The sequence below is a fragment of the Pagrus pagrus genome (assembly GCF_965226575.1).
Source record: "Pagrus pagrus genome assembly, chromosome: 12".
NCBI lineage: Eukaryota > Metazoa > Chordata > Actinopteri > Spariformes > Sparidae > Pagrus > Pagrus pagrus.
This window is the reverse complement of record NC_140196.1, coordinates 9,907,815-9,926,811: the sequence shown is the minus strand read 5'-3', so window position 1 is coordinate 9,926,811 and position 18,997 is coordinate 9,907,815. Positions and strand designations below refer to the sequence as shown.

The following is an 18,997-nucleotide window of genomic DNA, read 5'->3' as shown; positions in this document are numbered from 1 at the left end:
GTGCCAGATGTATGTACGGTTATTTCAATCATCGATATTGAATTAGAAAAACAGCTTGAACTTGTTCAGCATCTCCCACTACAACCTCACTGACACATTCACAGACAGCTTGTGCATGAATACACCTGCTCACTTACTGTATACATTTGAATGCAGCAGCATCTATAAATAAATTCACATTACAAACTGCACACGTGCAAACTTCTGTCTCAGGCTTGTGTGACAGACACGTTGCGACCTTACAGCTGTCCTTTTGTTCCATTGTGGAGACTGCGCCCCTAATTACTTACATTACAGCCTTATTAACATATAATTAGTTAAGTTTCTGTGCCCTTCGTTCACGACCATGATGAAAACGTCCTCAGCACCTGATGAAACCCGGGCAATCAATTGTGTGACATTGCATCTTGTCAGCTAAGTTAATGCAATCAAGTCCCATTTGGTGCTAATGACCTTCTGATAAGAAACCCGATGGGACAACCTCACACTTCAGTAGTCCTCATCAATATTTTGTGGGCTTCATTCACAGGAGTCCGTAATTGATCCCTGTTGCTCTTTGATCACCGCTTGCCTCAGTAGTCTTTGGACTCACCTCTGAGTTTCTCACACTGACTCACATCCAAAGACAAAGGATTCAACCTTCAGACCGAACTCTGAAACAAAGCGCTGCTGCTGTCTGTCTGACGCATTCACGTTTGTGAGATACAACAGAATAATATTTTGTCTAACAATGGAAAATTAGGTGTCAACAACTGGAGCTCAATCAGCCTTTGTTCTAGGCAACAAAAGCACATATCCTTGGTGATTGAGTCACCATCTCTTCTCTTTGTAACACCCTGCGCATATCTTCTCAGGAACCTAAAAATCATAGTTTCCATCACGAACTCTCTGTATGCACTGACATTTTCAACTCTTGTGCGTGTCCCTTTTTACAAAAAAACCTGGCCAAAACACTAAAAACTGGCATTTTCACTGAACTGTCAACAGGTGGTAATTAATTTGGCTCAGGTGTCATGGCTGTAACAGTCCCACTTTTTCTTTTTAGATCACTTTTTTACATTTTAACACAAGACAACAGATTTGACATGCCTCTGAGGACATCTTTGAGTTATAAAACCCAATCTGCTCTCTAAAAAGAGAGTTTGTGTTGATTACAAAAGATGCACAACAGAAATCCTGTAGCTTGGCTTTCAAAACGCTGGATTTTTTATTGCTACGGTAACCAGAGGGAGAGACTCTGGCATTTAATGGAGTCTTCCCATTAAAAGATGAGACTGTTTTGTTTGTGTATGCAGCAGGATGACAAGGACAACAAGCATACCACGGGGCAGACACACTGTTCTGAGTGCTAGCCTTTACAAATTAAAAGACTGTTTTACTGTTTGTATGATATATGTAGCAGTCAGCAAATAAGCCAGCATTAAGCAGATCAAGGGTTAGTTTTAACCGCTTGAATTTAGCAGGAGTGTTCAACTAGCTGGTGAACATAGTGGAGCATTTGGCATGTAAAGAGCCAGATACTTCCCTCAATAAAAATAGTTTATATTGTAGTCTAGCTTATTTTCGGTTTTCCATCTCAAAACAATTTCTCAAGTGAAGCCGAAAGTTCGAGGACAGAACAGCGACTGCTTTCTTGTGTGCGTTTTAGTACAGAGCTGAAATCAGTGGGTGATTAGCCGAGCCTAGCATAAAGGGAAAGACCTATATTAGTCTGAAAATCTAACTGCATTGGGTATGACAACAAAAATCACAATAACACATATCTCTGCAATGCCAAGTCAACCCACAAGTGGCTGTTGTTATGAGCACAATGTGGTGAATCTGTCTATAAAGACACTGTGCAGTATGAATAGAAACTCTATCTTAGTATAGTTTCCACCATCTCCCTCTCTGATGGTCGCTTTATATTTGTCATCGACAGACAATGAGCTGCTGTATCGCACCAGGGATGGAGATGTTGTCAAGCTCAACGTCGACACAAAGGAGACAACCGTCATCGTGCCGAGCCAGCTGTTTGTGAGTATCATCGTTCTCCGGCATTAATACTTCAAGAGCAGCAAGTACACCCTCTACTGCCGCTGCTGTACTGGGCGTGTTACGACTGCGAGTTTGTTTTTGATCCCATCCAGGACAGATCCAGAGCCGCCAAGTACCAAGTGTCTCCAGATCTGCAACATGTGTTGTTTGCCTTTGAAGTGAAACCGGTGAGAAACATCTCGAGCGCTGTCTCGCGTTGTGTCATTTTCAAGTTGTCCCTCTTTAACTGTGATGCGGTTTGTCTCTGCAGATCTACCAACACTCCTTTGAGGCCAAGTACATTATTTACAGCCTTGTGACACAGTAAGATCCACCTCTATTGTGTTTTCTTTCATTATCTGTGTGTCTCCCTCGTTCCTCTCTCTGATCTGTGACTGGACAATAATATGCCCTCGGCCTGACCTCATGTTACAGTCCACCGACGTCCGCCCCATTTACCTGCTTTTGCTATCCCTTTGTGGGAACACATTTAAGTTCAGTTTAGTTTGTGCACTGCATTATACCTGGCCTGTTTTTAGCCTTTCATCCATCTTTGTCTGCTTATGTCCCTACTGTTCTGTATTTGTAGTGAGCGAAGCAAAGTCAGCTCGTGCTAAAAAAAGGATGTGGATGATTGATGAAGCCTACAGTGAGAGAACAAGCCGAAAAAACACACGACTTCCTCGCTCTGACTGTGCATTGTACATGCAGTAGAGGCAAATACTGCATTGCTTCTTCACTCATGTGTTGTCTCCACAGGGAAACTTGGCCTCTGAATCCCCCTGAAGTGCATGAAGCTGTCCTGAAATTTGCTGGATGGGGACCTCGAGGCCAGCAGTTGGTAAGGAGGCCGGACCCTGGAGCTTACTCACACTGGTGGAGATCTGTCAGTGCCCGCCTGGCATCGAAGACGAGGCAGAGTAGTGATTTATAGTGGAACGGATAGATGTTGTGGCAATAAGAGGTTTACGGTATGTGTAATGGCCGCTTTAAGGGTTCCTGGGCAAACATCTCCTTCATTTGACCTGGATCAGCGTCGCTGTGAAGTCAAATAATTTTTATTTTGACAACTTTGTGACAACACATGCGCTGGTGAGAGCCACAGTGGCAGATGGCATCTCGGTGGCACAACCCGAGGCTTGGACAGTCTGGGGTTGCTCGGGGGGAGAAAACACATGGCACTGACTAAAGTGTGTGTGTGTGTGTGTGTGTGTGTGTGTGTGTGTGTGTGTGTGTGTGTGTGTGTGTGTGTGTGTGTGTGAGCGTGTGCGTGTTTGTGAACAGATTTTATAAAACGCACCAGTTGATGTCCAATTACGCAAACAAAATGGCTGTTTTCAGTTTGTTTTCATTGCAGTTTTTAGAGCTGAAAGAGAGAAAATTAATTAAAATAGTAGCAGTAGAGTGATTCAATAAAACATCGTTTCAAAGTTTTAAAACGATAGTTTCCTTTAGCAAATACCCATTAACAGCGCCTCGTGTGCCCAGAGGCATAATGACGCTTATCCATCAGGAACAAACGGGCTGAGTAGCGTTACGTTGTTGGAGGATTGGGACGGACAAAATGTGATTGAATGTAATTGAAATGTGACTTCAGTTGTTGCCTATTATGACAAAGGTGTTGACTTAAGCGGTTATTTTACCCAAAACCACAACAGTTTCCTGACCCAGCCCAGTCGACAGAATACAATTTTGGTCATTAACATTTCTGCAACTCATACGTTCACATGTGTAGATGTCATACAACACATATCGACATGTTTACACTATGTGAGGGGATAGCGGTGGAAACAAGGCTGATTTTCATTGAGCACAGAGAGAATTTTCACTTTCAGTAGTTTAATATGAAAACAGCCTTCCAGTGTCAAACTCTGCGAATACATCATTCAACACAGTGAAGCTCAAACATTTAGCCCGAGGAAGAAGAAGAAAGACACTTTTGTTATTGTCAACTAAACTAAAGACTCCAGAGCTTGATATAGCCTCCTCCTCTGAGCCATTGACCTCCACTGTTTCTCAAATGAAAAACACCACACTTCTTCAGGAGGACACAACGGTTTATTTTGAGTTGATCCACCATATTCCTTTTCTGCTGCTGTAAATACTCACTTGTGCACCAAGTCCCTAAACACACATACTGTCTACTTCTGCTTCAGAAACATTTGGTAATAGCTACAATGCCCATCTGTTTCACCAAGTTAATTTGCCTTTTCTGTCTTAAAACCAGTTTAGAGTTCAGAGTTCAGAGCTGAGTGGAAGAAAGCAAAGTAAACACTGTTAGTTTTGGGCTTTTCACGCGATTTGTTGACAATAAGAATAATGGCAGCCATATCCTTTAATAAGCTTAAAAGTGCAATTGACCCAAGCACCGGTAATCTTTTTGTCGCGTTATCTCCCCTAATGCAGTACTTCATGTTGACTTTAAATTAGTTTCTGTTTGGGTTGCGGTGCTCAGACAACAGACAGACCCGTGTTTCATCAGCTATCACTTCAAAGCTTTCTCTCCCTCCATAATTGTTCTTATCGTAGCATTTGCTTAAATTACAGAGACATCGCTGTGAGAAAATATTAACATTTCAAGTGTGCGATGAGAATTTGCCTGCCCAAGGAAAAAACAGAAAGCAGATTAATTTGCATATGGTAATACCTGACTGTTGTTACTGTCGCTCCGTGTTTGGTTTAATGAACAGCTCGGGTTATTCGAGAAAAATGAGATAAGCTCTCGTCTTTTGTCTCTGTCTGACCCGCCGACGTCCGACTTGTTTACCTTTTTCTTTTTACCCCCCCTCACGGTTTCTGGGTGTAATGATTTTTCCGAGGTTGATCAGAATTGGGGCGATTCATCATCAAGTACTTCATCAGCGCACGAAGATGAGAGGCGCGTGTGAGTGTTTGTGGCAGTATGGCTGTGTGCAGTGAGGCGTCATATGTACAGTAAGAGGAGAAGGGAGATGAATCCTGCGCCGCTCCCCTCATTAAACAGCGAGCAATTACTCTAGCGTGACAAAGCAATCAGTGGGACACACACACACACACACACACACACACCTGACAAAGAGGTTATATTGACAGAGAGGAGGAGGGGGAGCGGGAGAAGCAAAGGGAAGAATGAAATGAATATATGAAACCTATGAAAGTAAAAACACACATGTACACACACACCCACACAAATAAGACACCCTGCTGATCGAGCTTCACAGGTATCTTTGATGTTGCCGCCACTTTCATCTCTCCGCCCATTTGAAATGACTATTCTCTCGCCTTTTCGCCTATTCTCTCTACTTTCTCTCATCTGAATCCCTTGAAGTTTGAAAAGTCGTCGAGCGAGCGAGCAGAAGTCAAGAGATTGCCACCTGCTCTGCTAATTATTCCAGTTTTCAGAGGCCGTTTAGGATCAATTACCACTAAATGCTATAATGGGTTTTTCTGCTGACGGTGAGCCCCTTGAACCTGGAGGCTTTAATGTATCTCATCGAATCATTTCGTCTTAATATTACTTTGGCGCAAGGTTTTAATTCATAATAATTAGAATACTGAGAATTCAATTCTTATGTAAGTCTTTGAAAGCTGCGTATGATTTTCCTTCTGTCCCGTGGCGGTTTTGCAACATTCGCCAACTGGCTTTCTTTGCTTTACACGGCCGTGCATTGATCTGTTTTCCTCAGATGTTGATCCCTCGATATAAAATTTTGATTTTCTCAACAGCAGCCACGGATCAGAGCAAAAGGAGGCCTCTCTTTCTATTTTCTGATTCCAGAGGCTTAGACTTAGCTGAAGAGGTTTTCAGCTGACAGCCTGGTCACACCAACACGGTCTGAGCTTCAGATACAAATCAATCCCACATTCATCTCCCTCATACTGGCACCAGGCGAAGCGGCGAAAACACTGGAGTGGATTGACAGAGGGTTTTAAGTGTCACACACTCATCTGCCAGCGGTGTGTCTTAATTCCCTCGGGCGATGCTATCGTCGGCGCCGAGGGCTTAAATCAGCAGTCGAACCCGAGGTTCAGCTCAGCACTCGCGCTCCCCCAGCAGGCAGCACAATGTCTCAATAAACAGAAAATGGAGTGCTTGTGTATGACTTCCAGGATGTGTGTGTGTGTGTGTGTGTGTGTGTGTGTGAGTGTGTGTGTGTGCCTGCAGGGCCTCAGCCAGCTCCAGCGCCTTGATTAGCAACAGTAATGGTTTCATACAGCCTTGGAGAGGAATCCAGCTCGAACTGTAATTAGGCAAATATCCGTTAATACAGTGCTCAAGGCAGGTGTTGACTGGGACTGTATTAGCTTGTAAGTGTCGTTGAGTGGGTAGATGTGTGTCCGTCTGGATTAAGATGAAGTCATGTTGTGACAAGAAGCCACAGGTGGGTTTGGCATACTGTGTACGATGTGAGAGAGCTGAGGATAAAGTAGTCTCAGCTTTGCACTGCAGAAAATGGAAAATTCGGTGTAAGCCAAGCGATACACCTAAGGATTCCAGGCGACATACTGTGACACAGAGATTAATGACGGCTCTCCTGCTCTTCTCCGTCCAGATCTTCATATTCGAAAACAACATCTACTACAGAGCGACAGTGGAGAGCCGAGCGATCCGCCTGGTTTCCATTGGTAAAGAGAGAGTCGTCTTCAACGGCCTCGCTGACTGGCTGTATGAAGGTAAGACGACAGCAAACAAAGTCACTCACATGTGTTCACTGAACGTCTCATGGGAATTAAAGTACTCTTGAAACACCCTTTCAATCCTCTTGGGAAAGCTTTCATCAAGATTTTGGAGCCTTGCAGGGATTTACCACCATTCAGCCACAAGAGCGTACACTTAGTTTAGAGGTAAGGCTGTGATGGTGGGCGATAAGGTCTGGCTCATAGTCGCCGTTCCTGTTCCATTTAAAAGTTGTTAGAGGGGGTCAAGGTCAGCGTTACGTGCAAGCTGGTCGAGTTCTTCCAAAGCAAACATTAAGTAAACAAACGTCCTTATTAAATTCATTGATTTGCTCTTGCTGTTCTGTTTAATGGCTAACTGCTAGGTCTATCTTAAAGCCTTATGTTTGCCAGCTAGTTGCTTTACTTTGTCTATCTGCCTTTTGGTGCTGCAGCAGATGTTTTGTCCAATTCTCGGTAAATAAGAAAACACTCCTAAGCACGTCTTGCTTTGAAGCTGGATAAATTGCAGACTGCCAGGTCTATCTTCAGTACATGTTCATCTCAGCTAGCAGCCAACTTTCTCTATCTGTATCTTGTTTTGAGAACAGAGACTGAAACAAAACAGTCCCAAAACCAAAGCAATAAGCTGAGAGAAGTTAAAATGCTTTGTCAATCTGGGAAATGCTTGTGTTTTTGTCACTCCTTTCATATACAAGTAGCCATGTGATCAGCTGTGGAAGTATAATTATTAATCACAGCCTCTGTAATTGGAGCCACAGCGCCCAGAACGAACCATGAAAAACACTCCCCAGTATAGACGACGACCATTTAGATGCGATCTTGTGACACCTGCCCCCACCTGGAGGCGTGTTTGTGTGCCTGATTCCATTTGAAAGGGCACAGCTGGATGCGATTCAGTGCCCCTCCTCCTGTACACTTCCCATAGCTCGACTTTGTGTTCAGGCAATTTTAATTAATTCATGTCTGCAGCGCTGCAATCTCACTCAGCAGATGTTCAAAAGCCTGCATACTTGTAATTAAATATGAGACATTTTCTGATTACTGCATATGTGAGACAGACCTTCCAATTACATCCCACTTAGATATGGCTTTGTTTACGGATGCACCGCCATGTTTATCCACTGTGCAATCACTTATAATAAAGTTTACGGTTTTCTTGTTTAGTTAGTGGGGATTTCTGCTATGATTATTAATTTTGGACTTATCCGGAAGGTGGTTTGGGATAATTATTGCAGTGTAATTATATTATGTAATTGCAAAATGCCAGTTATTCTGAGAGGAATTCTGTTACAGTGCATGAAAGCTTCAGGGTCGGCTGTAATCGGTCTTTCATTAATGGGATTATTTCTTTGTTGTAGACACAGAACATGACATGAAAGAAGTAATCCATTTTCACCGCTGAAGAAATATTTGTCATGCTATGTTTTCCTCTCTTTCATGGATTTATCAGTGGATAACTCGCTGTCTGTCACGTAACGTACGGTATGTCTCACACACAGTTTGTACTGTATTGTTCAGGTGAGGCAGCCTCGTCTCTCTCAGGTGTTTTCAAGTTCTGCAGTCAAGCATCCTCAACCTTGAGTCAGAGAATCTTAACTTAGCAAGCAGCAAATGTTTCCATCGTAGTGTTGTTAGCGGTCTGTGATAGAGGTAAAACAGGTGATCTCAGGGGAATTGTAGTATCTGGATCTTCATGTTACGACATGAAACATTTTTTGTTTCGTTTTTTTCTGCTGCAATCAATGAATTTCCCAGAACGGCTCTGCAGAGTTATAATTTCTAATTCCACTCACATGCCTTGAATATAGGGAAATAATGTTTTTACGCATGTATAAAGGTGCCATATATAAATTATTTTTTAGTTACAGTAAATCCTGCAGTCATTGTTGAATTATTCAAACAAAACATGCCATCACATCAAACAGAATATTTTAGATGTTGCACTAAATATCTTATCTTATCAGATAAACTCACTAAAATCTGAAATAAAGTCCTGTGGGTTTGAACAATGCTTGGCCAAAAAAAAGAGATAATTATCTGTGAGGCTTTGATGTTGATCAGAGCTAATAATTATCCCTCACTTGTCATAATGATGCATCAACAAACGTGTGCTCTAACTTTGATCGAGAGATTAAAGATAGTGAAGTCGTGGGATTGAAGTCGGGATGAATGTTTCCTGTAGAGCAGTGCGTCTGGGAGGTGTTGGAGATGAAAGAAATTGATTTAACAAGAATGCAACATGTGAGTTTGTGTGTTTGTGGGTTTGTGTCTCTGTAGTTAGACTTATCTGTCCAGATAAATGTGGGTTTATGTGTCTTTTCTCCAGCGGATGGAGGTTTAGACCACTGTTTGCCTCTAACAGCTGATACACTGATGTTCAAATTTTCAGTTTTATGTTGCGACAAGGCTGTGCTTATGGTCTGGTTAGGATAAGGCACAAAAACCACTCAGCCAGAAAACATCTTGTTTTGGCTTACCTGGTTTTATCACCACAAACACTGCTGGAGATTGTCTCAGTGTCTTATCAGAAATACCCAATTTTTGTTGCCACTAACATGGCTGTAAAATGTCCCAGCGTCTCGTTAAAAATATCTGGTTTTGGTGCCGTGAACACAGCTTGAATATGTCCCAACGTATCGTAAAAATCTTATCGTTTTGTGGCCATTAACACAGATGGAAAATTTCCCGACATCTTGTGAAAATATCCAATGAATAGTGGTCTCTTGCTTGGCAGCCATCTTGCTCATCACCACCACCACCCCCTTCACTTTACATGACATGAAAGTCAGCTCATGTACATCTAATGTGAACGTGATATGACACTTAATGTAAAAATGTTGATATGCATACAAAATCTAAACATATCCGTTACTTGCAGAATGAAGGCTGATGCCAGGAGTCGTATTAAATGCTCCAGCCTTCAGAGAAATGGTGCTGGCTGATGTTCTGTGGGCACGGGCCTTGAAAATCCTGCTGCACTACAACAAACTTGTTGGCCTTGCAACGAAAACTCGATCAAATGTTGAGAATTCAATGCTGAATAGTGTCCTTTACCCACCATCGACCTTTTCATTCAAAGTAATGTGAAAAAAAATAATCATAGCCTGACAAATTATTACATCGAGGCTGAACTCATCATTTCTGTCAGGAAAAGGCTGTTGTTTAAAAAGCCTGCATGTAGATACAGTGGAGTGTGAACTGTGTGCTTGTCATAGAGCTCTTCTGCCCCCTGCTGGATAAAAGTCACTGCTGAGAGTAAACAAAGACTGAATGGGAAGGGAAAGTGTTCTTTATTTGTCAAAATAATACGAAATAATTTTCCTCATGAGGATGTTTTTCTGCACTTTTAGGCAGGAAGGAAGGCAGAAAGAAAGAAAGAAAGAAAGAAAGAAAGAGGTCTTCTTCAGTCACAGTAAATAGCACAAAAAATCACATATGCTGCAATTGTTAAGCCAGTGGCTGTTGAAACGGTGACATATTGGAAACAAGTTTATCAGTGTCAGACTTATGGGATATAACTGCATACAGATACTACGTTGTAAAATCTTTATGTGACACATTACGTTTTAGAGACTTCGTAGGGCCGCGGCCAAATGTGTCCAGTCTCAGGAGCCAAGAGTTTTTATGTTACGATGGATTTTTTACTCGGATGTGATGATTGTGTTCCTGAATAACTTCAGGATGAAAGCCCAAAGTCATTGACAAAGACATTGTAGAGTTTATTGTCATCCTCTCCATGTACAGTACTCAGTATACAGGGGAACGACAGGAGAAAACGGGAAACAACAAACCGACCAATAGAAATACACCAGTATAAAAGTTAACTTTAAATGTGCTTGTCCTGTTTCACAGAGGAGATCCTGCAGACCCATGTCGCCCACTGGTGGTCTCCAGACGGGCTGCGTCTGGCGTACATGACCATCAATGACACGCTGGTGCCGAAGATGGAAGTTCCCTTTTTCACAGGAGCACCTTACCCCGCCAGCCAAGAGTACCACTACCCGAAGGCAAGTCTCTGCTGTTGGGTTTTAGTTTAGTTGTTTTCAGTTTATTTTGAATGTGTCTTATTTTGCTTTACACTTCCTGTCTTTGTCTTTTTGATGCCTTTTTCCTGCCTTTGTGTACCTGTGTTTGACTCGTGTCTTATCTGCGTCTGTTCCCTAGTCCTGCATTTGCTACTGGTGTTCCTTGTGTCTTTGTGGTTTGTACTCACTCTTGGATCGGTTCTGTACACCACCTGTCCAACCCTGAACAGCAGACAGACAAAGTTAGAGACTGGCTGGTGAACAATATGGAGTATACTAGATTTAAATTCACCAGGTGGCCAGAAACACCAGAAACGTAGCTCTGTAATGAACCCGTTTGTGCCTCTCATGTTGTTATTTCCAGAGTCGGGTCACAGAGGTGCGCATCAGTTTTGTTTAAATGGAATTAACCGGCAAAGTTTGTCAAACCCAAAGGGTAGTATAAAAACACTTACCGCTGTTCTGACAGTATTATCAGAATCCTCAGAGATTCTCGTTAACATCTGGATGGAAAAATATTCCATCTGCTGCACAATAAAAAAGATATTTAATCAGTTTCAAAAGTTATGAGTCTGTTTCCTATTCAGGTAGCTGGCGGACTGCCGTCATTGGCTTGATTCAGAAACAGACTCATAGCTCGGGAAAGTTTTCTGTCATAATATTTTTTCATCCAGATGGTTAGAGGAGCCTTTGAGGATTGTGAAAATGATGTCAGAACAGCGTTTTTAAACAACCGTCTGGGTTTTTAAAACTGATAGTTACCTCTGTGAAGGTAATTTAATAACTACATGAGAGACAAACTGGCGGATGTGTAAATCAACAGCTGTTTGTAAACAATGTGAACTGAAAAGAGGATGATATGTGATTGTCATGTGCACAGCTTGTTTCTGCTTCCCCTATGTGGCCACAAAATTAAATATTCAACCATGCTGAAGTTTTACAGGACTTTGATAGACAGGACTTCTAACCAACTTTAAAGATAACAAAGACGATACAGTGGAAGCCCTGAGGGGCAAGCGAAGAATTTTTTTTTTCCCTGGCGATCCATTTTCTAAGTCTGATCTGTGAAACAGTGAAAAAACAGTTTTTCACATTAGATTTTTTTTTATTTTTTTCGTGCGTGGACCTGAGTGAAACATTTTTCTGGTAAAAAATAAGTTGCACATGGTTTCACACAGAAAAACATTTTCTACTGGACACATTACATTTTTTCCTGCTGAAAATTTTTTCACGCATGATTTATTTTTTCTCCTGGATTTTTTTTTTCTCCTGGGAAAAAAAAAATTCTCCTGGAAAATGTTTTTCACGGATGGAAAAATAATTAATGGACCTTAGAAAGATTATCCTGGCAAACCTTTTTTTATGGCAGGTCATAAACACTTGCCCCTCAGGGCTTCCGTACAGTTCCTCACTATCTTAACTGAAATCCAGACTGACCTAGCTAACTTCCTGTTTGCCCCTGCAGGCTGGGGAGGAAAACCCTGTAGTGCACCTGTCAGTGGTGAGCCTCAACGGTCCCCTGCACACAGTGGTGATGAAGAAACCTGAAGACCCTCGAATAGGGTGAGTGACAGCCCAGCGGCTGTTAATGAACATCAGCATGAAAACACAAGATGTAAAAATGCAGGATTTTAGCAAGACAGCTTGTTTAAATCCACAGTAGTATAAAGTTACAAGCACTAAAAATCTCCCCGGGGCATATTTCTCAAGGTAGCTGAGACAGAGGTTGTCAGCGGTTGTGATGTACTCGCTCACCTTGTGGTTTCAGGAAGGAATATTATATCACCATGGTGAAATGGGCCACCAGCACCAAACTGGCTGTCAACTGGCTGAACAGAGCCCAGAACAACTCCATCCTGACACTGTGCGAGGCCACAACTGGAATCTGTATTAAGGTGAAACATTCAGCATTTTTTACTTGTCAAATGATGAAGTCTGTTGCCACTGTTCATTCTCTGTTTGTTAAAGGTGATAGTGTGTGTTTTGAGTAACTATATAGCTTTGGAGAAGAGATTCAAACTATATTAATGAGGCAATAATGCAAACTCAGAAATATTTATCTTATCCATAACTGAATAAACAAGCTGTTCTCAGAGGAAAATAAGGTCCCCAGATCACTGTTTGAAGCTGGAAAGGTGGCAGGGTCCACCACATATAAACGAAGAAAGAGTTATTTAGTTTGTTTAGGCATAAAAACAAGTCAGTCGATGAAGATCTTTCTCTTCTGATTAACATTTCTTCTCCAAAACTACAAAGTGCACCTTTAAGCCTGACAAAGCTTATTTCCTTTGAGTCTTAGACCTCTGTTGTTGTCCAAAATTGATTAAAACACATCACTTCCTTAATCAAAATGAACATGGGCATAGTAGCTTATGTGAGACAACCCCTGTTCTTCACTGTTCTGGTGCAGCATTACTAATAATGATCTACAGCTGAAAATAGTCCATAACAAAAGCGCTGCTTTGTCCTGTTTGGGTATTGTTTGCTAAAAAAACTCCAGTGTCCTGCTGTTTTGGGAAATGATTTAGCTTTTGTTGAAAATGAAAATATACTTTTATGACCTGTCGTTTGCAGAAATTCTATACCGGGTTAAATATTGAGTAATTTCTTAGATTCGTGAAGACATTTGACTCGTTCTCTCTCCTTGTTTTTCAGAAACATGAAGATGAGAGTGAGAGCTGGTTGCACAGACAGGTACGTGATGAAAACACCGCTTCCCTGTTGTTATGCAGCAGTCAAAAGCCCTGCAGGCAGGTTTTGGGCTACATGCAGATGTCTGTCTCTCCTCTCTGCAGAACGAACCGCCGCTCTTCTCCCAAGACGGACACAAGTTCTTCTTCACCAGAGCGATTCCTCAGGGTGGGAGGGGGAAGTTTTTCCACATCTCGATGTCCACCTCCATGGTGAGCGACCGCACATTTATCCTTGTTATATTTGTGTTGAGGGTTTGGTGCAGCGTGTTCAATGTTTCGTTTTCTTCCAGCCTAACACGAGCACAGACATACTGCAGTCCCTGACCTCTGGAGACTGGGACGTCACCAGAATCTTGGCCTACAATCATGAAAGAAGCCTCATGTAAGACATTTTGATGCAACAACCAGTGCCAACAAATATCTTTGTTATTTGTTAGTAATGTTGGGATGTTTTCCAGATACTTCCTGAGCACAGAGGACGACCCCAAACGACGGCACTTGTACAGGTGGGATTTTAGCAGAAGTTATGAGTACTAACGTATTGTCTGAAGGTGCTACTTAAAGGGATAGTTTGTGTTTTTTGAAGTGGGGTTGTAGGAGGTACTTATCCAGAGTTAGTGTATCATCAGAAGTAGATGGCTGTCGGCTCAATTCCCGTTTGGAGGAGCAGTTGGAGTACAGGTGTGTGGATGGGTGCAGCAAAACATGTTTTAGCCAGCTTTAAAAAGGCCCACCTCAAAACATCAATATCAGTTCGAGTGTATGCTATATATAGCACTTTTTCACCACTCTACCGTTCCCTCAGACGGGCCTTTTCGGTGGGAAGTTGAAGCCATTATCAGCTCTTTTCAGAGCCACCAGACTCCTTTGACAAAAACAGTCATTTTACCTCGCAGAATAAGGACGCCGCTGTTCCACCGCTGACTTAATTGGTTAGGTTGTTTGTGTTCTTGTGTGACTGCGGTGTTTAAGAGAGTTAATTCTGATTCACCGTAGTCCCACAAAACACAAACAAGCCAACCAGCAGACCAGAACAGCAACTTCTGTATTCTGAGAGGCAAAATTGCTGTTTTTGTCAAAGAAGTCTGGCATAGATGGATATAACAAGCTTCAGTTTCCCTTCAGAAATAGCTGGGAAAATATCCTAACTCAGAGCTGACCATAGTTGGCCCGCCATAAGGTATCATTTTCATTCTGATATCTTAAGATAGGAGATCAAGGGGCCCCTTTGAAAATGGCCATGCCAGTTTTTCCCTCGCCAAAATTCAGCCTGAATTTGGAGAGTTATCAATCTCCCTTCTTGACAGGCTTCTGTCAAGGGAGCATGACGTGGACATGGTAGCTTCAAAACTGAGCGTTTGTGAGCAAGAAGTGTTGTAGCAACAATTAAAAATCAGTTTTGGTGATTGGCTGTTGATTCCACACCTATTAAATCACTACAGTGCATATCTGTCCCACGTTACCTGAGCTCACCCCACTCTCGCTGCTGTCCCCACCCACAACAGTTCATCGCTTAGCCTCTGTAAACTGGGGCTGCGCTGACCCTCATCTACTGTAGGTAATACACTGACTATGGATAAGTACCTCAGACAACCCCACTATAAAAACCCGGACTATCCCTTTTATGCTACACAATGATACTTAACTCAGTGCCATCCCACAGCGCCGACACAATCCCTCCATTCAACCGCTGCTGCCTGTCTTGCGAGTTCAACTGCGGCTACGTGGACGTTTCATTCAGCCACAACATGCATTACTTCGTACTCTACTGTAAAGGTGAGCGTCTTTGACCTTGAACCTCTCGAGTCCAGGCTCTTTTTTTATACAACAGTGGACTGAGAGCGTGTAATTGAATTAGTGCTCCATGTCAGGTTGAGAGCTTATATCGAACTGGACGTTAGCAGATAACCTCAAACCGCTGCTGGATGCCTCTGATTAGCCACAGGAATAAATGTCTTGTCTGACTGCACGCCAACAGTCATTTGAGCACAGCACTGTGTTGTCTCTTTTAGTCTTTGAATGAAACACAAGGCCCGGTGGTTAGCATTGTGTTTTAGTATTGTTTGTCTTCCTCAGAGACTCTCTGTCATTGTTTCTTTTGCCCTCGTGGCTTCGACTCAGGGGCACAGGAGTGCGGCGTCTGTGGAAGCTGATTTGTTTAAACGGGGCTCACTCCAGAGAGGAAAACTGCCAGTGGCTTTCTTCATTAATTGGACCTTTTGAAGAGTAGGGCCATTGTGAAATAATAAGCTGCTTCCTCATGGGACAGAAGTAGATTATTAACTGTGGAGCTGGCTGGGAGGGTTGTTTCTGAAGTCTGTTTAAGATGAGACAAGGTGATACATCTGCTGCAGAGAAGGATTGTATTTCAGAGGCTTCTTGATTATTGATACGGTGGAGGCATTTGAGCCTATTGTCAGTTCCTTGTTAGATGAAATTTAAAGTATCAGCTTCTATTTTTGCTTTCCTGTTAACTGTTTTCTCTCCTGAATTGTTCTACGTAGGTCCACAAGTGCCGAGCGTGGCTATCTACAGCACCAAAGACAAACAGAGTGAGTGTCGTCCTCCAGTGTCTAATTATCTGCACTCAGATTTCACCGATGAATAGATTTGTCATGAAACCTGTTTCCTCTGCTCTGCTGCAGAGGTGTTCGATGTGGAGACGAACGAGAGGGTGAACAACACGTACAACAACATGCAGATGCCCAAAGTGGAGAACAAGACCATCATCATTGACGACTACAGTACGTGCCCCCGCTCATGTTTAATCAGCGGATACACAATTAACCTGTGTGGACGTCCTAATGACATTACAGCCAGTCATCTTATATTATGAGATTCCCATTAACCTTGTCCTGTCTGTTGCAGCTCTGACGATGCAGATTCTGAAGCCAGCTGGATTCGTAGAAACAGCTCATTACCCCTTACTGCTGCTGGTGTACGTATGAACACAAATGTTTTTATTCCAAAAGAGACAAAATATTACAGTTTTACAGCAATTGAAGTTGAAGTTTGCACATTCATGTTTTGAGGGAGATTCACAGGAGATGTCTTAAACACAAAAGTCAAACAGGTTCTGATATCCTGACTTTTCATGTGTGAATCCAAGTGATTTTTTTTTTTTTTCTTTTTGCGAATTTTTTTTTTCTCATGAAAAACAATTGTTTTCTCATGGAAAAAAAAAGTTTCATGAGGGGAAAAAATTCTTGTGAATAAATCTTTTTTTTCACGTTTTTCAAAGGCCAAAATTCTTTTTCACAAGCATCTTTTTTTCTGTTGGCCTGTACGGACACTTTTTCGGATCTTGGGTCAGGGTTTGGTTAGAGGCAGGCTTGCAAAGTGAATGGTGTCAGTGGCAAAATTTTGCAATTGTTCCTCCAGGGGGTGTTTAGGAGCATGTTTCGGGCCGTTTGGAGCGTGCTGGAACCCCTCTGTACGGACAGACTTTTTCTGATCTGGGGTCAGGGTTTGGTTAGACGCAGGCTTGCAAAGTGAATGGGATGGATCATTCGACAAAGTGAAATGAAGTGGAACCAGCAGTGTTACTCACGTACTTGCACTACATGCACTTACTTGCGCATGTAGTGAAGTTTAATAATTTTTCCATAAACACCTTTCAGTTTTAAAAATATCAGCCAACTCTAAATCTTAAATCCATATTGCCTCAGTCTGCACTGTGTCATCATCACATTCCCTCCGCTGGAGCACAGCGGAGAGGGCTGGACTGTTTGGTAACTAACTGATCCAGTTATCATAATCGATGGTAGAAATCCAAAATTAAATCAAATAGCACTGAAGAATGAATGCTGCCCATATTTAACCAAGTACGATTTTAGTTTTCATGTAGTTGTTGTATGTGAAATTGCTGCAGTGTGCAGAGACTGTGGTGTGTGTGTCCAACTGCAGCTTTTCCAGTCAGCTCATGAGGAACCTTCTCACCCGCTGTGCATCAGGATTGTACGATTTATCAAAGCCTGTAACTAAAGTCAGTGACAGCTCTCACAGGATCGTTACACTCCATATCCTGATTGTGAGTCCTGATCATGATGGAGGCCGAGTTCACTGTAACTAGACCTCAATAAATAAATAGTGTCATTTTCAAATGATATCCCAGGCTGATGGATACCTCTGATTGTCGTGCATAATTTGGGCACATGAAGCAGTCAGTGTGATCCCTGTAAACACAGAAACACTGCAGCGGCACTCGTGCGTAATGCTGATGGATGCATGGACTTTCACTGTCATCGCACTGCTAAAGGACAACGTGAATGGAAGAATTAATAAGTGTTTTCCAACCTGCAGCTCAGACACACAACCTGTTTTCTGTGCCAGAAATTTAGGACATGAGTAGTGGTGCACTTCTGCCTCTTGTGGTCAAAATGAGTATCGCAGAAAGAAACACTTTCAAAACAAATTGCCTGTCGCAATTCAAAAGGGCTCAAGGTGAAGCTGTAAAATTGTTTATGTTCAAGATATTCACTTTATCTTCCAAAAGACAGAGAAAAACAGCAGATGGTCATATTTCTGCAGCCACAAACGGTAAATCTTTTAAGATTTTTGCCAATTAATTCAACAAACGTAATCATGTATTGTTTCAGCACTACAATGTACTGTAAGGCTTGAATATGATGTAATACAAACTTAGAATATCCTGCACTAGATGCTTTATTTGTAAAACACATATAGTACTCATGTGAAAGTATTTGTTAAGATTTGAAGATTATATTGCGAGCTGTTCCTTTAACTGTCTCCACTCCTTGAAGCTCTCTTGTAAATAAACATTTCACCGTACATGTAAATTCATTTTGATTCATTCATTTAATCTGTTCTTGTCCCGTCTGTATTCTCCACAGGGACGGTACGCCCGGCGGGCAGATGGTGTCGGAGCAGTTCCGGGTGGACTGGGCCACGGTTCTGGTCAGCAGCTTCAGCACCATCGTCATCCGCTTCGACGGCCACGGCAGCGGCTTCCAGGGCACCAACTTCCTCCACAAAGTCAAGAGGAAACTGGGAAAACTGGAGGAGCGGGACCAGCTGGAGGCACTCAGGTACGACCTCTGCCTTAACTGCAGGCTCAACGGTCACCAGGTCCCCAAAACTGTGGAGGTTTCATCTGTTTTCTTTCATTTTTAGGTTCATATCCAAAGAGCCGTACATTGATAAGACTCGAATGGGAGTTTATGGAAAGGTAAGGAGAACAAAGAGACTCACGGCAAACAGCCTCGCATGGAAATTCCCATCATACAGTAAAATTAATTAGACTTCTCAGTGTGTCTCTGTGCCTCCCCTCTCTTTGTTCAGGCCTACGGAGGATACTTAGCTACGATGCTCCTGAGCTCGGAGGAGTTCAACCAGCTTAAATGTGGAACAGCGGTCTCGCCCATCACAGACTTTGAGCTCTACGGTATAATTTTCCACACATTTTTCAGATGTCGTGCTCTTGTCTGAAGAAGCCCGATCTTTCTAACTCCTTTATCCTCTTTTCAAAACGGCAGCATCTGCGTTTTCAGAACGATACCTGGGCTCAAAGACAGACTCCCGAGTATACACGGTGAAGTTTCAACATTTCAGTCTCTTTATCCAACGTGTTTTTGCTAAAGTGTA

At 42.4% G+C, this 18,997-nt stretch overlaps 1 protein-coding gene across 4 annotated transcripts in view; it reads left to right on the top strand.

Moving 5' to 3' along the window:
* Nucleotides 1–18,997, top strand: part of LOC311266900 (A-type potassium channel modulatory protein DPP6-like) — an 87,807-nt gene that overhangs the window by 65,537 nt on the left and 3,273 nt on the right. For all 4 annotated transcript variants that reach the window (XM_084369555.1, XM_084369556.1, XM_084369553.1 and 1 more), the window contains 20 exons: nucleotides 1,922–2,016; nucleotides 2,130–2,204; nucleotides 2,288–2,340; nucleotides 2,776–2,857; nucleotides 6,549–6,669; nucleotides 10,528–10,682; nucleotides 12,166–12,263; nucleotides 12,469–12,595; nucleotides 13,356–13,394; nucleotides 13,496–13,603; nucleotides 13,684–13,775; nucleotides 13,852–13,899; nucleotides 15,057–15,169; nucleotides 15,898–15,945; nucleotides 16,039–16,137; nucleotides 16,262–16,331; nucleotides 18,247–18,441; nucleotides 18,527–18,581; nucleotides 18,695–18,797; nucleotides 18,889–18,944. In XM_084369555.1, coding sequence (XP_084225681.1) covers nucleotides 1,922–2,016; nucleotides 2,130–2,204; nucleotides 2,288–2,340; nucleotides 2,776–2,857; nucleotides 6,549–6,669; nucleotides 10,528–10,682; nucleotides 12,166–12,263; nucleotides 12,469–12,595; nucleotides 13,356–13,394; nucleotides 13,496–13,603; nucleotides 13,684–13,775; nucleotides 13,852–13,899; nucleotides 15,057–15,169; nucleotides 15,898–15,945; nucleotides 16,039–16,137; nucleotides 16,262–16,331; nucleotides 18,247–18,441; nucleotides 18,527–18,581; nucleotides 18,695–18,797; nucleotides 18,889–18,944 — 1,832 coding nt within the window. The remainder of the gene's footprint in view (nucleotides 1–1,921; nucleotides 2,017–2,129; nucleotides 2,205–2,287; nucleotides 2,341–2,775; nucleotides 2,858–6,548; nucleotides 6,670–10,527; nucleotides 10,683–12,165; nucleotides 12,264–12,468; nucleotides 12,596–13,355; nucleotides 13,395–13,495; nucleotides 13,604–13,683; nucleotides 13,776–13,851; nucleotides 13,900–15,056; nucleotides 15,170–15,897; nucleotides 15,946–16,038; nucleotides 16,138–16,261; nucleotides 16,332–18,246; nucleotides 18,442–18,526; nucleotides 18,582–18,694; nucleotides 18,798–18,888; nucleotides 18,945–18,997) is intronic.